Consider the following 18,356-nt stretch of genomic DNA (forward strand, 5'->3'; position numbering starts at 1 on the left):
TGCTTAAATGTAATACGCTACGCTTGTATAACAAATAATTGAGAATAGAAATTGATAGAGAAAAGTTGGTGCTTACTAGCAATGGTTCATTGAGGCTAGTGTCTCTTCAGCGTGTGCACCAATCATCTTGAAAATGGCCCAGTTTGGGGCCGAAACGCGTCGATATAGACAGTCACTGCTCGAATCTGAAAATAGGGTAAGCCTATTCCTAATAGTCTCAATTTATTTTTTTATTTATTTTTTTTATATAATTTTTATTGAGGTTCTCAAAGAAGCATACAGACAATTGTCATCAGCAAGGTACAGGACACATCACATCAATAAATTACAACAAGCCTCTAAATTATCCAAACGTTGACTGTACCCGCTCCTATAGAGCACCAAGAGAGTAGAACAGAGATTTATCAAGTGTCCTAAGAAATATTTACAATCTAATCTGATGCAATATCAAAACATTTGAATATTAAAGAGATCAACCTCATGTTTTCTATTTTTGTCATAGAAATATTTCCCCCAGTAAACATCTAAGACCACTTGGGTCTAATTATTTATAGAAAGATTGCATAGGGATACAGGGTAAACAATGGATGTATGTAATATTATTCTGAAGCCCAGAGAAACACAATAATTAGATAACAATGTGTAGCTTATAATATAAGAGATAAAAATATTAGATAAGAATGAACTTAAGCCTTCTGATTCTGGGCTATTAGAGTGAGAGTTATTATTATTATTACGGTTGTGGTATAGAAAAGATAAACCGCTAGATTAGTCCTCCACAACAACAAGGAGGCACATTATATGGAGATGGGGTGGGGGGGTTGTTTAACTGTGGTAGGCCGCTAGGTGAATTAGTTTATCATGACTTAGAAGGAATCAAACTACAATATTAGGCTCCTAAGTGTGTGGGTTGCTAACAGGAAGACATGGAAGAGTTGATTGCCAACTGGGCTATTGATCTGTTTGACATAGTGGAACCTTGAAGTCCAAGCCATTTGATTAGAAATAGTTTAAGTAGAAACCAGGAATAGGAATAACAAAGTGGGACCAGCCCACCCTGGTATGCTAAAAAGTTTTTCACAGCCAGACTATGCGTCATCTTACAAGACCAGCGACCACATCAACGGGTTATTGGGTTTACACGCTATATCACACATTAGAGAAAAAGGGTAACATTATAAGCTGGCCTCAAGAACAAACAAGCAATCCCAGTCAGGATAATTATGATTAAACTGGAACCCAGCTTCATTTATAACTGTCAGAATCTCAGTGTGGGATTAAATTATGGAATATAAACATTTTATAATTGCTTAGCAAAAAACAGCCTGTAGATGTCCCCATATGAAGCCTATCATTTGCGGTTATAATATAAGATTGATGGCCTGAATGGGTTTCCCTCGACCAATATGCATGTTGATAGAATCCCTGAAATATTATGGGGTAATTATCTATGGCGGGTGAGCCTAACCGCCCCGGCCGCTGGCAGTCCAGCCCCCCCGCCAAAACAAAAGAGAAGATCAAGGACATACACAGGGATCTAAAGTCAACAAATCCATATAGTAGAAACAAGTTATGATATAGTGCGAATATAGTCTGGGTGTACCCATCATCTGTGAGCTAAGAGAAAACGATAACTGTTACTGAGGGGTCTATGTGTGGTCAGCGGGTGGTCATTACAAAAGATTTGGCGAAACAGTATTTAACATGTACTGTGCATAGTGGAACAGGTTTCTTACCTTCAATCTGTATACCCATAGTCTCTGCGGCAACCCATAATCTAGTGTAGGCAGGTTAGGTAGGGAGGGAGCTAATCTACATAGGAGGCTTTAAATAACATTTTATAAATGTAATGTAATGTAGCATAATGTAGAGGGATACCTAGGTTTAAAAGGCATGACCAACAAAACAATATAAAGTTGAGCTCGGATTTTACAAGCAATAACAGTTTGGCTTTAAAAGATATGTATAAAATAAACTAGTTTGAACTATAAGAATATTTATCAACTAGACCAACAAAAAAAAAAAAGAAAAGTCACAGTGTGCATTATCAAAAACATCATCACAGCTAGTCAGCTGCTAGGCAAGTATAATAGCGGGGTGCAGTTCAGTGACAAGTTTAACCAATGCCTATTTTAAGGCTGTCTTGTGCCAAGGTTGGTAAATGGCCATGGAGCTGATTAATTTCATCCGAGGCATAGCGCAAAGTCTGGGTGAACACGGGAAATGGTAAGTAAGTGCTATGGGAACCATGCTCAAACAGGTTTATCAGACTGCTGCTCCACAATGATGAGGGGGTTGGAAAATAATGTTTCCGCCCGGGGGGGATGTATTCCTGTGCTGTTAGTTCTATCTCTAGGACCATGTGGGAATCACCATAGGCTCCTTTCCGATCTATGTCCGTAACAGGGTTCTTAGTAGAGGCACTCGTCAGTATGAATCCATCTGCAATTTCCTCGGCTTCAGAGTATAGTACCTCTTCAGCTAACACCATAGTAGAGGTGAGTGGTGATCGGTGAGGCCCCAAGTCCTCTCCACTGACAGTGATCCCATCTGCTGGGCTTGAAGAAACCTCTACTACAAACTTGCAATCCGCCACAGAACCAAGGGTCTCGTTCAAAACTGCATTGAACTGAAGCTGGTTCCAAATTTTCGTTAGGAGTCAGGCATGCAATCCCCTATTAAAAAAAAGGCTTATTTCACAGTGTAATTGTGCCTTAAGACAGTTTTAGATCAGTGAGAGCTAAAGCTCTAAAAAAATATGCGGCCATTTGAGTGCTCTGCTGGCTCCGCCCCCCCTAGAGATCTCTTTTTTTTTCGTTCTTGCATTATTATATTTTTAGATCTCAGCACCAGCACTGATTGTTTACCTTTTGTCCTAACCACAATATTATCCTGAGCTAAGTATAAACTATATATAAAACTCTACCTCTCACCCTATATGGAAAAATAAATATTATTAAAATGATTTAATTTTCTAAGATGCTTTATATTATGAAAAACTTGCCTATTTTTATAAAAATGAAATGTACAGTATACAACAAATTAACTTGGCTTTTAGAACATTTCTATATGGAAAGAATAACCCTAAGCTTTCATTAAATAGATTATCTCAACAGAAAGAATATGCAGGTTTTTGTCTCCCTTGTATACAAAAATATTATAGGGTAAGTTTAGCCAAATTAATACCAGAATGACTGTTAGAATGTGGTCACTATTCTTTAAAAGAGTTTGAGACTAGTATCTTAAAGCCCATTTCCTTGAAAGCAGTTACCCACTTGAAAGTTCATAGATTTTCCCTTATATTAAAGATAATGATAAGTTTTAGAAATTCAATCATTGTATGGCAAAGAATTTGTAGATTTTAAAATATTAGCCCCTATTTTTCAGCATATCTATCTATCACTCATAATCCAGAGTTTAATGAAGGATTGAACTCCAAGGTTTTTGTAGATTTGAAAAGAAAGGGCTTGGAATTTATCATACAGTTAGTAAATGAAACTCAAGAAGTTTTTAAAATGTTTGAAATGGTAAAACAAGAATATTGCATTTCAAATAGAGATTTTTTTTTGCATATTTACAAGTAAGGCATTTCTGGGTTTCATTAAAGTACAAACAGATTAGTAATAATTGGAACATACCTGCAAGTGGTATCACTTTGTTTATTGTGGGACATTATTCTATTTCATTTTGGTACAGAATCTTAACGGGTAAGGGAGAAATAAATCTTAAGATACTTTCTCAAAAATGGGTAGAGGATTACGGGATAGTAAGCAATAATTTACTTAAAAAGAGCATTAAAAGGAAATGGAAGTCAACTATTTGTATCTCTTGATAATATCATATAAAGTTTATTAATAGAGAATATATAACCCCTTATGATCTAACACGATGGAATCAGAAACAAATTGTAGCGTGTCTCAGATGTAATTACCCTTAGGCAAACCTTATACATTGTTTTTTGGACTGCTGGTCTAAGGTTCCGATTTGCCTAACGCCTAGATTTAGAGTTCTGCGTTAGGATTAAAAAGCAGCGTTAAGGGGTCCTAACGCTGCTTTTTACTGCCTTCTGGTATTTAGAGTCAGCCAGGAAAGGGTCTAACTCTCACTTTCCAGCCGTGACTTTTCCATACCGCAGATCCCCTTACGCCAATTGCGTATCCTATCTTTTCAATGGGATCTTCCTAACGCTGGTATTTAGAGTCTTGGCTGAAGTGAGCGGTAGACCCTCTACCGACAAGACTTCAGCCGCAGAAAAAAGTCAGTAGTTAAGAGCTTTCTGGGCTAACGCCGGTTTATAAAGCTCTTAACTACTGTGCTATAAAGTACACTAACACCCATAAACTACCTATGTACCCCTAAACCGAGGCCCCCCCACATCGCCGCCACTATAATAATTTTTTTTAACCCCTAATCTGCCGACCGCACATCGCCACCACCTACATTATCCCTATGAACCCCTAATATGCTGCCCCTAACATCGCCGACACCTACATAATATTTATTAACCCCTAATCTGCCCCCCCAATGTCGCCGCTACCTAACTACACTTATTAACCCCTAATCTGCCGACCGGACCTCGCCGCTACTCTAATAAATGTATTAACCCCTAAACTGCCGCACTCCCGCCTCGCAAACCCTATAATAAATAGTATTAACCCTTAATCTGCCCTCCCTAACATCGCCGCCACCTAACTTCAAGTATTAACCCCTAATCTGCCGACCGGACCTCGCCGCTACTATAATAAATGTATTAACCCATAAAGTCTAACCCTAACCCTAACACCCCCCTAAGTTAAATATAATTTTAATCTAACGAAATAAATGAACTCTTATTAAATAAAGTATTCCTATTTAAAACTAAATACTTTTTGGAACTGATCGGAACAGCCAATAGAATGCGAGCTCAATCTGATTGGCTGATTGGATCAGCCAATCCGATTGAACTTGAGTCTGATTGGCTGATTCAATAAGCCAATCAGATTTTTCCTACCTTAATTCCGATTGGCTGATAGAATCCTATCAGCCAATCGGAATTCAAGGGACGCCATCTTGGATGACGTCACTTAAAGGAACCTTCATTCGTCGGGTAGTCGTCGGGGAAGGAGGATGTTCCACGCCGGAGGTCTTGAAGATGGAGCCGCTCCTCGTCGGATGGATGAAGATAGAAGATGCCGCTTGGATGAAGATGTCTGCCGGTCCGGATGTCCTCTTCTGCCCGGATAGGATGAAGACTTCTGCCGCTCCGGATGTCTTCTTTTGGTCCATCGGTGCCCGGTTGGGTGAAGACGACTCAAGGTAGAGAGATCTTCAGGGGGGTAGTGTTAGGTTTATTTAAGGGGGGTTTGGGTTAGAGTAGGGGTATGTGGGTGGTGGGTTGTAATGTTGGGGGGTGGCATTGTTTTTTTTTTACAGGCAAAAGAGCTGATTTCTTTGGGGCATGCCCTGCAAAAAGCCCTATTAAGGGCTGGTAAGGTAATAGAGTAGTAACTTTTTAAATTTAGATTAGGGTAGGGAATTTTTTTTATTTTGGGGGGCTTTTTATTTTATTAGGGGGCTTAGAGTATTATACATATATATATGTATACAGTTTTCTGTAATTTAGTTTAGTTTATTTAATTGTAGGTAATTGTAGGTAATTTATTTAATTTATTTAATTATAGTGTAGTGTTAGGTTTAATTGTGACTTAGGTTAGGATTTATTTTACAGGTAATTTTGTACTTATTTTAACTAGGTAGCTATTAAATAGTAAATAACTATTTAATATCTATTGTACCTAGTTAAAATAAATACAAAGTTGCCTGTAAAGTAAATATAAATCCTAAAATAGCTACAATATAATTATTCATTATATTGTAGCTATATTAGGGTTTATTTTACAGGTAAGTATTTAGCTTTAAATAGGAATACTTTATTTAATAAGAGTTAATTTATTTCGTTAGATTAAAATTATATTTAACTTAGGGGGGTGTTAGGGTTAGACTTAGCTTTAGGGGTTAATACATTTATTATAGTAGCGGCGAGGTCCGGTCAGCAGATTAGGGGTTAATACTTGAAGTTAGGTGGCGGCGATGTTAGGGAGGGCAGATTAGGGGTTAATACTATTTATTATAGGGTTTGCAAGGCGGGAGTGCGGCGGTTTAGGGGTTAATACATGTATTAGAGTAGCGGCGAGGTCCGGTCGGCAGATTAAGTGTTAATAAGTGTAGGTAAGGTAGCGGCGACGTTGGGGGGGGGCAGATTAGGGGTTAATAAATATTATGTAGGTGTCGGCGATGTTGGGGGCAGCAGATTAGAAAAAAAAGACACGTAGCTAACGCACCCCTTTGGCCGCAAAACTCTAAATCTAGGTGTAAGATTATTAACCCGTTAAGAACCGAACATTTCAGTCTAAAACTTCCCCAAAAGACCAGAGCATTTGTAGCATTTTTTCCATCACTACATTTAAACAGAAACAGCCTTGTTTTTTTTTATTTACCTTTTAAAACTATATATTTTTTGTAGTAGACAACCTAATGAGGCATATTTACTAAATGTCTTGCGGACCTGATCCGACAGTGTGGATCAGGTCCGCAAGACCTCACTAAATGCGGAGAGCAATATGCTCTCCGTATTCAGCATTGCACCAGCAGCTCACAAGAGCTGCTGGTGCAACGCCGCCTCCTGCAGACTCGCAGCCAATGGGCCGCCAGCAGGGGGTGTCAATCAACCTGATCGTACTCGATCGGGTTGATTTCTGGCGATTCCTGTCCGCCTGCTCAGAGCAGGCAGACAGGGTTATGGAGCAGCGGTCTTTGTGACCGCTGCTCCATAACTTGTGTTTCTGGCGAGTCTGAAGACTCGCCAGAAACACGGGGCGTCAAGCTCCATACGGAGCTTGATAGATAGGCCCCAAAGTATTGATCCAGGCCCATTTTGGTATATTTTATGCCATCATTTTACCATTTTATTTTAATTAAAAAAAACGTTATCAAAAACGTAAGGTTTCTCACTGAAATTATTTACATACTGTTTGTGTAATCATGGCACAAATAGTTGTAAAAGCTTCTCTGTTCAGAAATAGCAGACATAGATGGCTTTGCTATTGCTTTTTGGTAATTAGAAGGCCACTAATTGCAGCTACGCACCACACTTTTATTATTCCCAGCAGTGATATGAGTGGAACTTCCCCCTAATCTAGCAGACTGATATTTCACAGTCAAAAAAGTTTTTTTTTTTTAAATTTACACTACTGTTACACCAGATATGAGTGGTGTGGCACTGGGCAAGTGGGTCTGGCACACTCGCTGGCAGGCAGGCAACTGCAATTAGATTACACTAGCAGACTGATGTTTCACAGTCAAAAAAAGTTTTTTTTTTTTTTAAATTTACACTACTGTTACACCAGATATGAGTGGTGGCACTGGGCAAGTGGGCCTGGCAAACACGCTGGCAGGCAGGCAGGCAACTGCAATTAGATTACACTAGCAGACTGATGTTTCACAGTCAAAAAAGTTTTTTTTTTAAATTTACACTACTGTTACACCAGATATGAGTGGTGGCACTGGGCAAGTGGGTCTGGCACACATGCTGGCAGGCAGGCAGGCAACTGCAATTAGATTACACAAGCAGACTGATGTTTCACAGTCAAAAAAGTTTTTTTTTTTTAAATTTACACTACTGTTACACCAGATATGAGTGGTGGCACAGGGCAAGTGGGCCTGGCACACACGCTGGCAGGCAACTGCAATTAGATTACACTAGCAGACTGATGTTTCACAGTCAAAAAAGTTTTTTTTTTTAAATTTACACTACTGTTACACCAGATATGAGTGGTGTGGCACTGGGCAAGTGGGTCTGGCACACACGCTGGCAGGCAGGCAACTGCAATTAGATTACACTAGCAGACTGATGTTTCACAGTCAAAAAAGTTTTTTTTTTAAAAAAAAAATTTACACTACTGTTACACCAGATATGAGTGGTGGCACTGGGCAAGTGGGCCTGGCACACACGCTGGCAGGCAACTGCAATTAGATTACACTAGCAGACTGATGTTTCACAGTCAAAAAAGTTTTTTTTTTAAATTTACACTACTGTTACACCAGATATGAGTGGTGGCACTGGGCAAGTGAGCCTGGCACACACGCTGGCAGGCAGGCAACTGCAATAAGATTACACTAACAGACTGATGTTTCACAGTCAAAAAAGTTTTTTTTTTAAAATTTACACTACTGTTACACCAGATATGAGTGGTGGCACTGGGCAAGTGGGCCTGGCACACACGCTGGCAGGCAGGCAACTGCAATTAGATTACACTAGCAGACTGATGTTTCACAGTCAAAAAAGTTTTTTTTTTTAAATTTACACTACTGTTACACCAGATATGAGTGGTGGCACTGGGCAAGTGGGCCTGGCACACACGCTGGCAGGCAGGCAACTGCAATTAGATTACACTAGCAGACTGATGTTTCACAGTCAAAAAAGTTTTTTTTTTAAATTTACACTACTGTTACACCAGATATGAGTGGTGGCACTGGGCAAGTGGGCCTGGCACACACGCTGGCAGGCAGGCAACTGCAATTAGATTACACTAGCAGACTGATGTTTCACAGTCAAAAAAGTTTTTTTTTTTTAAATTTACACTACTGTTACACCAGATATGAGTGGTGGCACTGGGCAAATGGGCCTGGCACACACGCTGGCAGGCAGGCAACTGCAATTAGATTACACTAGCAGACTGATGTTTCACAGTCAAAAAAGTTTTTTTTTTTTTAAATTTACACTACTGTTACACCAGATATGAGTGGTGGCACTGGGCAAGTGGGCCTGGCACACACGCTGGCAGGCAGGCAACTACAATTAGATTACACTAGCAGACTGATGTTTCACAGTCAAAAAAGTAGGTTTTTTTTTAAATTTACACTACTGTTACACCAGATATGAGTGGTGGCACTGGGCAAGTGGGCCTGGCAGGCAGGCAACTGCAATTAGATTACACAGGAAAAAAAAATAAAAAATGATATTCTAGCCCTAAAAAGGGTTTTTTGGAGTGCTGTCCTTACAGCAGAGATCAGATGAGTCCTTCAGGACTGCAGTGGACACTGAATACACTAGCCTAGCTGCTATCAATTTCCCTATTAAATCACCAGCAGCTACACTGTCCCTCCTCTCACTAACAATGCAGCTACCGAATGAATCTAAAATGGCTGCTGTCCATGAGCTGGGAGGGTCTGGGAGGGAGGGTCTGCTGCCGATTGGCTGGAATGTGTCTGCAGACTGTGAGATAAAGGGTCAAAGTTTACTCAATGATGACGAATAGGGGGTGGACCGAACATCGCATATTTTTGCCCTCAGCGACGAACGCAAACATGCTATATTTGCCGGGAACTATTCGCCGGCGAACTATTCACAACATCACTAATTATGAGTATGGCAGGTACAGGTGTACCGCTCACTTTTCTTCCGCGACTTTTCCTTACCACAAATCCCCTTACAATTGCGTATCCTATCTTTTTAATGGGATTTGGCTAACGCTGATATTACAAGTCTTGGAAGAAGTGAGCGATACAGCCTCTACCTCCAAGACTCCTACCGCATATAAAAGTCAGTAGTTAAGAGTTTTATGGGCTAACGCTGGAACATAAAGCTCTTAACTACAGTGCTACAAGGTACACTAACACCCATAAACTACCTATGAACCCCTAAACCGAGGCCCCCCCACATCGCAAACACTATAATAAAATTATTTAACCCCTAAGCTGCCGACCGGACATCGCCGCCACCTACATTATACCTATGAACCCCTAATCTGCTGCCCCTAACATCGCCGACACCTACATTATATTTATTAACCTCTAATCTGCTGCCCCCAATGTCGCTGCCACCTACCTACACTTATTAACCCCTAATCTGCTGACCGGACATCGCCGCCACTATAATAAATGTTTTAACCTCTAAACCGCCGCACTCCCGCCTCGCAAACACTATAATAAATTTTATTAACCCCTAACATCGCCACCACCTACCTACAATTATTAACCCCTAATCTCCCGCCCCCAATGTCGCCACTACTATAATAAAGTTATTAACCCTAAGTCTAACCCTAACACCCCCCTAACTTAATTATAATTTAAATAAAACAAAATAAAATTACTATAATTAAATAAATGAATCCTATTTAAAACTAAATACTTACCTATAAAATAAACCCTAATATACCTACAATATAACTACTAGTTGCATTGTAGCTATTTTAGGATTTATATTTATTTTACAGGCAACTTTGTATTTATTTTAACTAGGTAGAATAGCTATTAAATAGTTAATAACTATTTAATAGCTACCTAGTTAAAATAATTACAAAATTACCTGTAAAATAAATCCTAACCTAAGTTACAAATACACCTAACACTACACTATCAATAAATTAATAATAATTAAATAAATTAACTACAATTGTCTAACATAAAATACAATTACATTTTAATCTAATTACACCTAATCTAAGCCCCATAATAAAATAAAAAAGCCCCCAAAAATAATAAAATTCCCTATCCTAAACTAAATTACAAAGTAATCAGCTCTTTTACCAGCCCTTAAAAGGGCTTTTTGCGGGGGGGCTTTTTTACCTGTAAAAAAAAATACAAGACCCCTCCCCAACATTAAAACCCACCACCCACACACCCCTACTCTAAAACCCACCCAACCCCCAAACTAACACTAACCCCCTGAAGATCACCCTACCTTGAGCCGTGTTCACCCAGCCGGGCCGAATTCTTCATCCAATCTGGGCGATGTGGTCCTCCATCCGGCAGAAGTCTTCATCCAAGCGGGGCAGAAGAGGTCCTCCATCCGGCAGAAGTCTTCATCCAAGCGGGGCAGAAGAGGTCCTCCATTCAGCAGAAATCTTCATCCATTCGCGGCTCCATCTTCAAGACCTCCGACGCGGAACATCCTCCTTGGCCAACGGACTAACGATGAATGAAGGTTCCTTTAAATGACGTCATCCAAGATGGCGTCCCTCGAATTCCGATTGGCTGATAGGATTCTATCAGCCAATCGGAATTAAGGTAGGAAAAATCTGATTGGTTGATTTAATCAGCCAAACGGATTGAAGTTCAATCCGATCGGCTGATTGGATCAGCCAATAGAATTGAACCTTCATTTGTTGTTAGTCCGTCGGCCGAGGAGGATGTTCCGCGTCGGAGATCTTGAAGATGGAGCCGCAGATGGATTAAGACTTCTGCCGGATGGAACACCTCTTCTGCCCTGCTTGGATGAAGACTTCTGTCAGATGGAGGACCTCTTCTGCCCCGCTTGGATGAAGACTTCTGCTGGATGGAGGACCACATCGCCCGGATTGGATGAAGAATTTGGCACGGCTGGGTGAACACGGCTCAAGGTAGGGTGATCTTCAGGGGGTTAGTGTTAGGTTTTTTTAAGGGGGGATTGAGTGGTTTTTAGAGTAGGGGTGTGTGGGTGGTGGGTTTTAATGTTGGGGGGGTCTTGTATTTTTTTACAGTTAAAAGAGCTGATTACTTTGGGGCAATGCCCCGCAAAAAGCCCTTTTAAGGGCTGGTAAAAGAGCTGATTACTTTGTAATTTAGTTTAGGATAGGGAATTTTATTATTTTGGGGGGCTTTGATATTTTATTAGGGGACTTAGATTAGGTGTAATTAGATTAAAATTCTTGTAATATTTTTTTTTTTTTTGTAATTTAGTGTTTTTTTTGTAATATAGTTTAGTTTATTTAATTGTATTTTATGTTAGATAATTATAGTTAATTTATATAATTAATTTATTGATAGTGTAGTGTTAGGTGTATTTGTAACTTAGGTTAGGATTTATTTTACAGGTAATTTTGTAATTATTTTAACTAGGTAGCTATTAAATAGTTATTAACTATTTAATAGCTATTCTACCTAGTTAAAATAAATACAAAGTTGCCTGTAAAATAAATATAAATCCTAAAATAGCTACAATGTAACTATTAGTTATATTGTAGCTATATTACGGTTTATTTTATGGTAAGTATTTAGTTTTAAATAGGAATAATGCATTTAATTATAGTAATTGTATTTAAATTTATTTAAATTATATTTAAGTTAGGGGGATGTTAGGGTTAGGGTTAGACTTAGGTTTAGGTATTAATAACTTTATTATAGTAGCGGCGACGTTGGGGGTGGAAGATTAGGGGTTAATAAATATAATGTAGGCGTCGGCGATGTTAGGGGCAGCAGATTAGGGGTTAATAGGGATAATGTAGGTGGCGGCGGTGTCCAAGGCAGATTAGGGGTTAATAATATTATGTAGGTGTCAGCGATAGCGGGGGCGGCAGATTAGAGGTTAATAAGTGTAAGATTAGGGGTGTTTAGACTCGGTGTTCATGTTAGGGTGTTAGGTGCAGACTTAAAATTCATTTCCCCCTGGGAAACAATGGGGCTGCGTTAAGAGCTGAACGCTGCTTTTTTGCAGGTGTTAGTTTTTTTTCAGCCGTCTCAGCCCCATTGTATCCTATGGGGAAATCGTGCAAGAGCACGTTTTTCCAGCTTACCGCTACCGTAAGGAACGCTGGTATTACAGGTAGAAGTGGAGCTAAATTTTGCTCAAAGCTCACTTTTCTGAGGCTAAAGCAGCCATTCAGAAAACTTGTAATACCAGCGTTGTTTAAAGTGAGGGCTGGAAAAAAAAGGCTCATTAGCAATGCAAGTTTTTACCATCAAAACTTGTAATCTAGCCAATAGACTTTTTAGAAGGACGTCAGCTTGTCCCAAAAAAGTTTCTCAGCAGACAACATATAAGCAGGCTAGATGTGAGATAGATAGTTGGGAAGGAGGGTTGGTAGGTACACACACGAATACTGATACACAACACAGTGCGCATGCACACAAACACACTGATTCACAACATAGCACGTACACACACGCATACTGATACACAACACAGTGCGTGTGCACACAAACACACTGATACACAACATAGCACGTACACACACGCATACTGATACACAACACAGTCCGCGTGCACACTAACACACTGATACACAACATAGCAGGTACACACACGCATACTGATACACAACACAGTGCACATGCACACAAACACACTGATACACAACATAGCACGTACACATTTGCATACTGACACACAACACAATGCGCGTGCGCACAAACACACTGATATACAACATAGCATGCACACTCACACTGATAAATAACACACTGATACACAACACAGCATGCACATACAACAACACACACATATTGATACACATGCACACACACACTGATACACAACACAGCACACACAAACTGATACACAACACAGTGCGCGTGCACACACACACACTGATACACAACAAAGTATGCACACTGATACACAACACAGCATGCACATACACAACACAACAAAACACACATATTGATAAACACGCACACATACATACACACATTGATACACAACACAGCACACACAAACTGATACACAACAATGCCCGGACACTTACCCACACACCAAAACTGGTACACAACACAGCACACATGCATTTCCACACATATTTCCACACACACATTCATATATATTTAAGAAAGAAGGGATTTTGTAGGTGCATGCACACACGCACACTGATACACAACATAGCACGCACATACACACACTAATACACAACACAACAACACACACATATTGATACACATGCACACACACATACATACATACACAACACAGCACACACACTGATACACAACATTGCATGCACACTCACACACACACACCAAAAACTGATACACAACACAGCACACATGCACTTACACACACATTTCCACACAAGAAGAAGGGATTTGGTAAGTGCATGCTCACACACACACTAATACATAACATAGCACACACACTGATACACAACACAGCATGCACATTCACACACTGATACACAACACAACAACACACACATATTGATACAGATGCACACACACACACACTCTTATACACAACATAGCATACACACACACGCACTGATACACAACACAGCATGCACATTCAGACACTGATACACAACACAACAACACACACATATTGATACACATACACACACACACACTTATACACAACATAGCACGCACACACACACACTGATATACAACACAGAATGCACATACACACACTGATACACAACATAACACACACATATTGATACACACGCACACACACATACATACACACACATTGATACACAACACAGCACACACGCACTGATACACAACAATGCACGCACACTCAAACACACACCAAAACTGATACACAGCACTCACACACAAGCACATGCACACACACATACATACACACACATTGATACAAAACATAGCACACACACACTGATACACAACAATGCACACACATACTGATACACAACAATGCATGCCCACTCACACACACACAAACACAGATACACAACACACATGCACATTGTAGTGGTTCACACCTAATTCACTTATAAGGTCTTAAAGCACAGTTATATTGAAATATTAATTCCAAGCACTGACCTTTAATATTATATCAATGAAATAGGTCTCATTTCTTACAAAGAAAGATTCTGAGTACAATAAAGAAATGGTACTTGAGAGGATAACATTGTTTAAAAATAAATTTTTATTATACAGAAAAATCTGCTTACAGAAGTAATATAAAATTAAATTAATTTAAATCCAAAGTACACACAGAGTTAAAAGACTATCAGTTAAACTCGCTTTCAATAACAATTGTTTACATACCTCTCGAAATGACTTCTTTGCAACCAAATCTTATCCTTAGAGATGCTCTATAATATCCTGTCAGAGTCACCTGCCTCATGTTTACAACAAGGTGTATTTATAGTTTTTTATTTGGATGACGTCATCATTTATTGTTTTCTTTTTATATGTTTTAGGAACAGTTTTTTACATCAACAACGTGGCCTTGAAAATCTGTTATACAAGAGTTTAGACATACGCACTTGAAATTGCAATGAGCATCCATTTTAGAGCTATAAATTCAAGGTTGAATAAACCTCCATTTTAGATCATATAACATCTTATGTTAAAACTAGTTAGTTGGTTAGTATGTTAGCAGACAGATAATAAAAACCTTTTATATTGTAAAAGACTTTTGTTTAAACATATAAAAGGATACAGTTATACATTGTACACATTGTAGAAGTATATCATTTAAACACACTTCATATATTGAAAAATAAGCATATTAAAGATTATATTTTTCACAATTTATGTGAACAGGCTCTTATAACAAGGTACAGTCTTTATGTATAGAAGCTGTACATGATAGATTTAAAAGAAATCTATCATTTATAGTAAGTTATAAGTGTCTTGCTGAAAGAATGTATTTCTTACTGTTGGCATATTTATCAAGTGAATAGCAATATTAATTTGCAATCTAACATTTACATAGCAGCTTTTATTGAGACAAGCATGCTATAAACAAAGTTTATTTGCAAAGTTATGCATTGTTAACTAAAAATTACATTTACAAGCACAGGTGTATCAAAGGGTTAATGAAATCCCATCACAACTTCCACACACATTTCCACACACACATTCATATATTTAAGGACAAAGGGATTTGGTAGCTGCATGCACACAGCCTGCAAGATTAGATAGGACACATTGTGTGTGTATTTGAAAACAAAAAACATTTGTAGCCGATAAGCTGGGCAGATTTTAAGTAAAAGCTCTCTGGGAAAGAAATAAGGGTCTGGTAAATCATTTTAGCTTGGAATTGCTAGAGTAGTATAATGGTTATATCCCTGGAATCTTACTCCAACAGCACTAAACTTATATGAGAATCTCTGAATAAGGTGGTAGGAATCTAGTTGTACAATAGTGTGAGGTGAGGTGACACAGGGTTGTTATATTAATTACACAACACAGAGGGTTCTATTCCTAGCATATCCATAGTCAATGTATTGAAGATGTTTCTGGAGGAATAAAAGTGCAACAAATGGATTGTAATGTAGGTTACAAAAACTTTATAAACCAGTTCCCTAGAGTAATACAATTGGAAGATTTCTTTCCCCAACTGCAGAGCTTTTTTAATTGCAGAGCATGTAAGGTGCTCTCTATGCAAACCACCAAATATTAAAAAAATAAAAATAAAATGGGACTAATATTTTTGTAGATTATCTGATGAATAAAAGTGTGTCACAAGGCTGCTGGCCTTTAATAAATCTACACTTTAAAATTGCTCATTTGCATCTTGAGTACATCTTTTGTATATATTTACGGAAAAGTTCATCCCTCAATCCATAAATAAAAGGACTCAGAAATCTGGGCAGGCATGTGAAAAGGAAAAAGTTCCCTAAAATCAAAAATGTGAAATAATCCTTAAGATACGGCTCAGTTAGGGTGGATACAAATGAGAACATACATAAAAGTAGCTGAAACGTGTGAAGCATAACGGTTTTACCAGCTTTGGATGCAGTTGACTTGCTGGACCCAATCTTACGGGCAACCAGCATCACCTTGATATACGTATACACAATTATGAGTCCCACCAAGACAAAACTGATAATGTAACTGTATAATCTTATGGTGTTTTGCAGTGAATGCATCACAAAGATTATCTGATTACACATAAGATGAACTGAGAAAAAATTATTCGGAGCATAGATGGTCATGATTATGAAATCTAAAAGATTAGGAATAAGCCCAACTCCCCAAATGACTGAGATGGCTTTAGTGGCACTCTGTGATGTCCCCAGCTCTCCATGTCTTAGTGGGTGGCAGATGGCGGCATATCGCTCCAAAGACATGGCCGCCAGGTTATACGGGGTAATTCGGAATGTGGAAGTCCCCAAGGTTATTATAATATAGCAGAATGGCACAGGAAGATAAACAACATACATAGTAACAAGTGTCAGAAACATTGCCACAAGTAGATATAGAGTGTCATTGATGAGCATGTGCGCAAAAAGTACGTAGCGAGCATTATCACGAATATGGGGTGTGGTGAAGTAGACATTCAGTATAACTGTGAGAAAGTAGAGGAAGAAGCAGAATGGCAGTAGCAACAAAAACACAAAAGCTGTTTTTGTAATCTCGATGGTCTTACTACTAATGGTAAAGGCTTGTGTCATATTACTGGACGGAAATGTAGCGTTCACCATAGCAGACTGGATGCAGATGACTTTTGTTTTTTCCTTTTTGGAATTTCCTAAAATTTTGAAAGACAATGAATAATATGGTTAATGTTGGAACACTCTAGAACACATTTTTACCATAATTCTGCTGGCAAAACTGCAAAATACTACATATGTGCAATTAAAGAGACCGTAAACACTTCCTGTTTTTTGTGTAAAAATTGTGCATTGTCCATTTTTCAAAAGCAAAACGTGTAAATTAGGCTTAGAAAAAACATTTATACATGTCATTTTATTTCTTATTGTAAGGAGGTCACAGATTGTTTACAGTGTCAGTGAGTAAGTTGTCAAATGGCTGTAACATCAATGAAACAATGGGTTAGAGGCCAGATAAAGTTTTACAATAAATAAACCATCGATTCACCTGTATTGTCCATCAGTTCATTAGTGGGCATTCATGCCTTTAACAACATACCGTATATAGTTGTACAGCCACAGCAAAGTCAAAATCAAACTTTCATGATTGAGATACAAAATACAATTTTAACTTTGCATTTTTTTTTATTTATATAATTTGCTTTGTTCACATGGTATCCTTTGTTGAAGAATAAAGCTAGGTAAAATCAGGAAAAGCAAAGCACTTCTCAGAGCTATCTGCACTTATATCAGGTGAGCCAATGATTAAAGTTTCGCAAGAAAGTTTAGTAAGAATAGGTTTAACAATGTTATGCATTTTTAAGAGCAGTCTTTGTGCTAGTGCACATTACCTACTTAGGTATGCTCTTTAACATATTATGAGAACAAAACAATATTTGATAATAGTACAAAATTGGATTTCTTTTAAATGTATGTTCTGCCCAAATCATGAAAAAAAATGATTGTGTTTCATATCCCTTTAAACTTAGAGCCCTATTTTGCATGGGGCACACGGAGGGGTTTGACAAGATGCTAGTGGAACCTCTGCCTCCCCAGGAATCCTTGTAGCAAAACCACTGCTGATTAGACACTAGATGGCCCCTGTAGAGGCAGACCCGGACTGACCATAGGGCATACCGGGCAAATGCCTGGTTGGTCGATTGCGTTAGCCTGCCCACAATAACCCCATAGTGCACACACTGTCTTCTTAGTTACTTTACTTTATTTAACTTTAGTGAGCCAGACAGGCACATAGAGGTGCGGCACAGGGCTGTGCTGTGTTGTATACACATGAGACCTCTGAATTGCTAGGATGGCACACAGAGGTGCGGCACAGGG

General features: G+C 38.8%; 1 protein-coding gene across 1 annotated transcript; it reads right to left on the reverse strand.

Moving 5' to 3' along the window:
* Nucleotides 1-16,208: 16,208 nt before the first annotated feature.
* LOC128652679 (odorant receptor 131-2-like) lies at nucleotides 16,209-17,557 on the reverse strand. The gene is made up of 2 exons (XM_053705608.1): nucleotides 17,527-17,557; nucleotides 16,209-17,176 (listed from the first exon to the last, which is right to left on the reverse strand). Exons 1-2 carry the CDS (start codon nucleotides 17,555-17,557, stop codon nucleotides 16,209-16,211), a joined length of 999 nt encoding a protein of 332 aa, XP_053561583.1.
* Nucleotides 17,558-18,356: the final 799 nt, after the last annotated feature.

Source organism: Bombina bombina, chromosome 3, assembly GCF_027579735.1.
Source record: "Bombina bombina isolate aBomBom1 chromosome 3, aBomBom1.pri, whole genome shotgun sequence".
Taxonomy (NCBI): domain Eukaryota; kingdom Metazoa; phylum Chordata; class Amphibia; order Anura; family Bombinatoridae; genus Bombina; species Bombina bombina.

Excerpts from the sequence above, each read along its gene's own strand:
- LOC128652679 (XM_053705608.1), bottom strand. The coding sequence starts at position 17,557 with ATGCCCACTAATGAACTGATGGACAATACAG. Across the intron at positions 17,177-17,526 it reads TGAACTGATGGACAATACAG|GAAATTCCAAAAAGGAAAAA; the intron begins GTGAATCGATGG and ends TCAAAATTTTAG.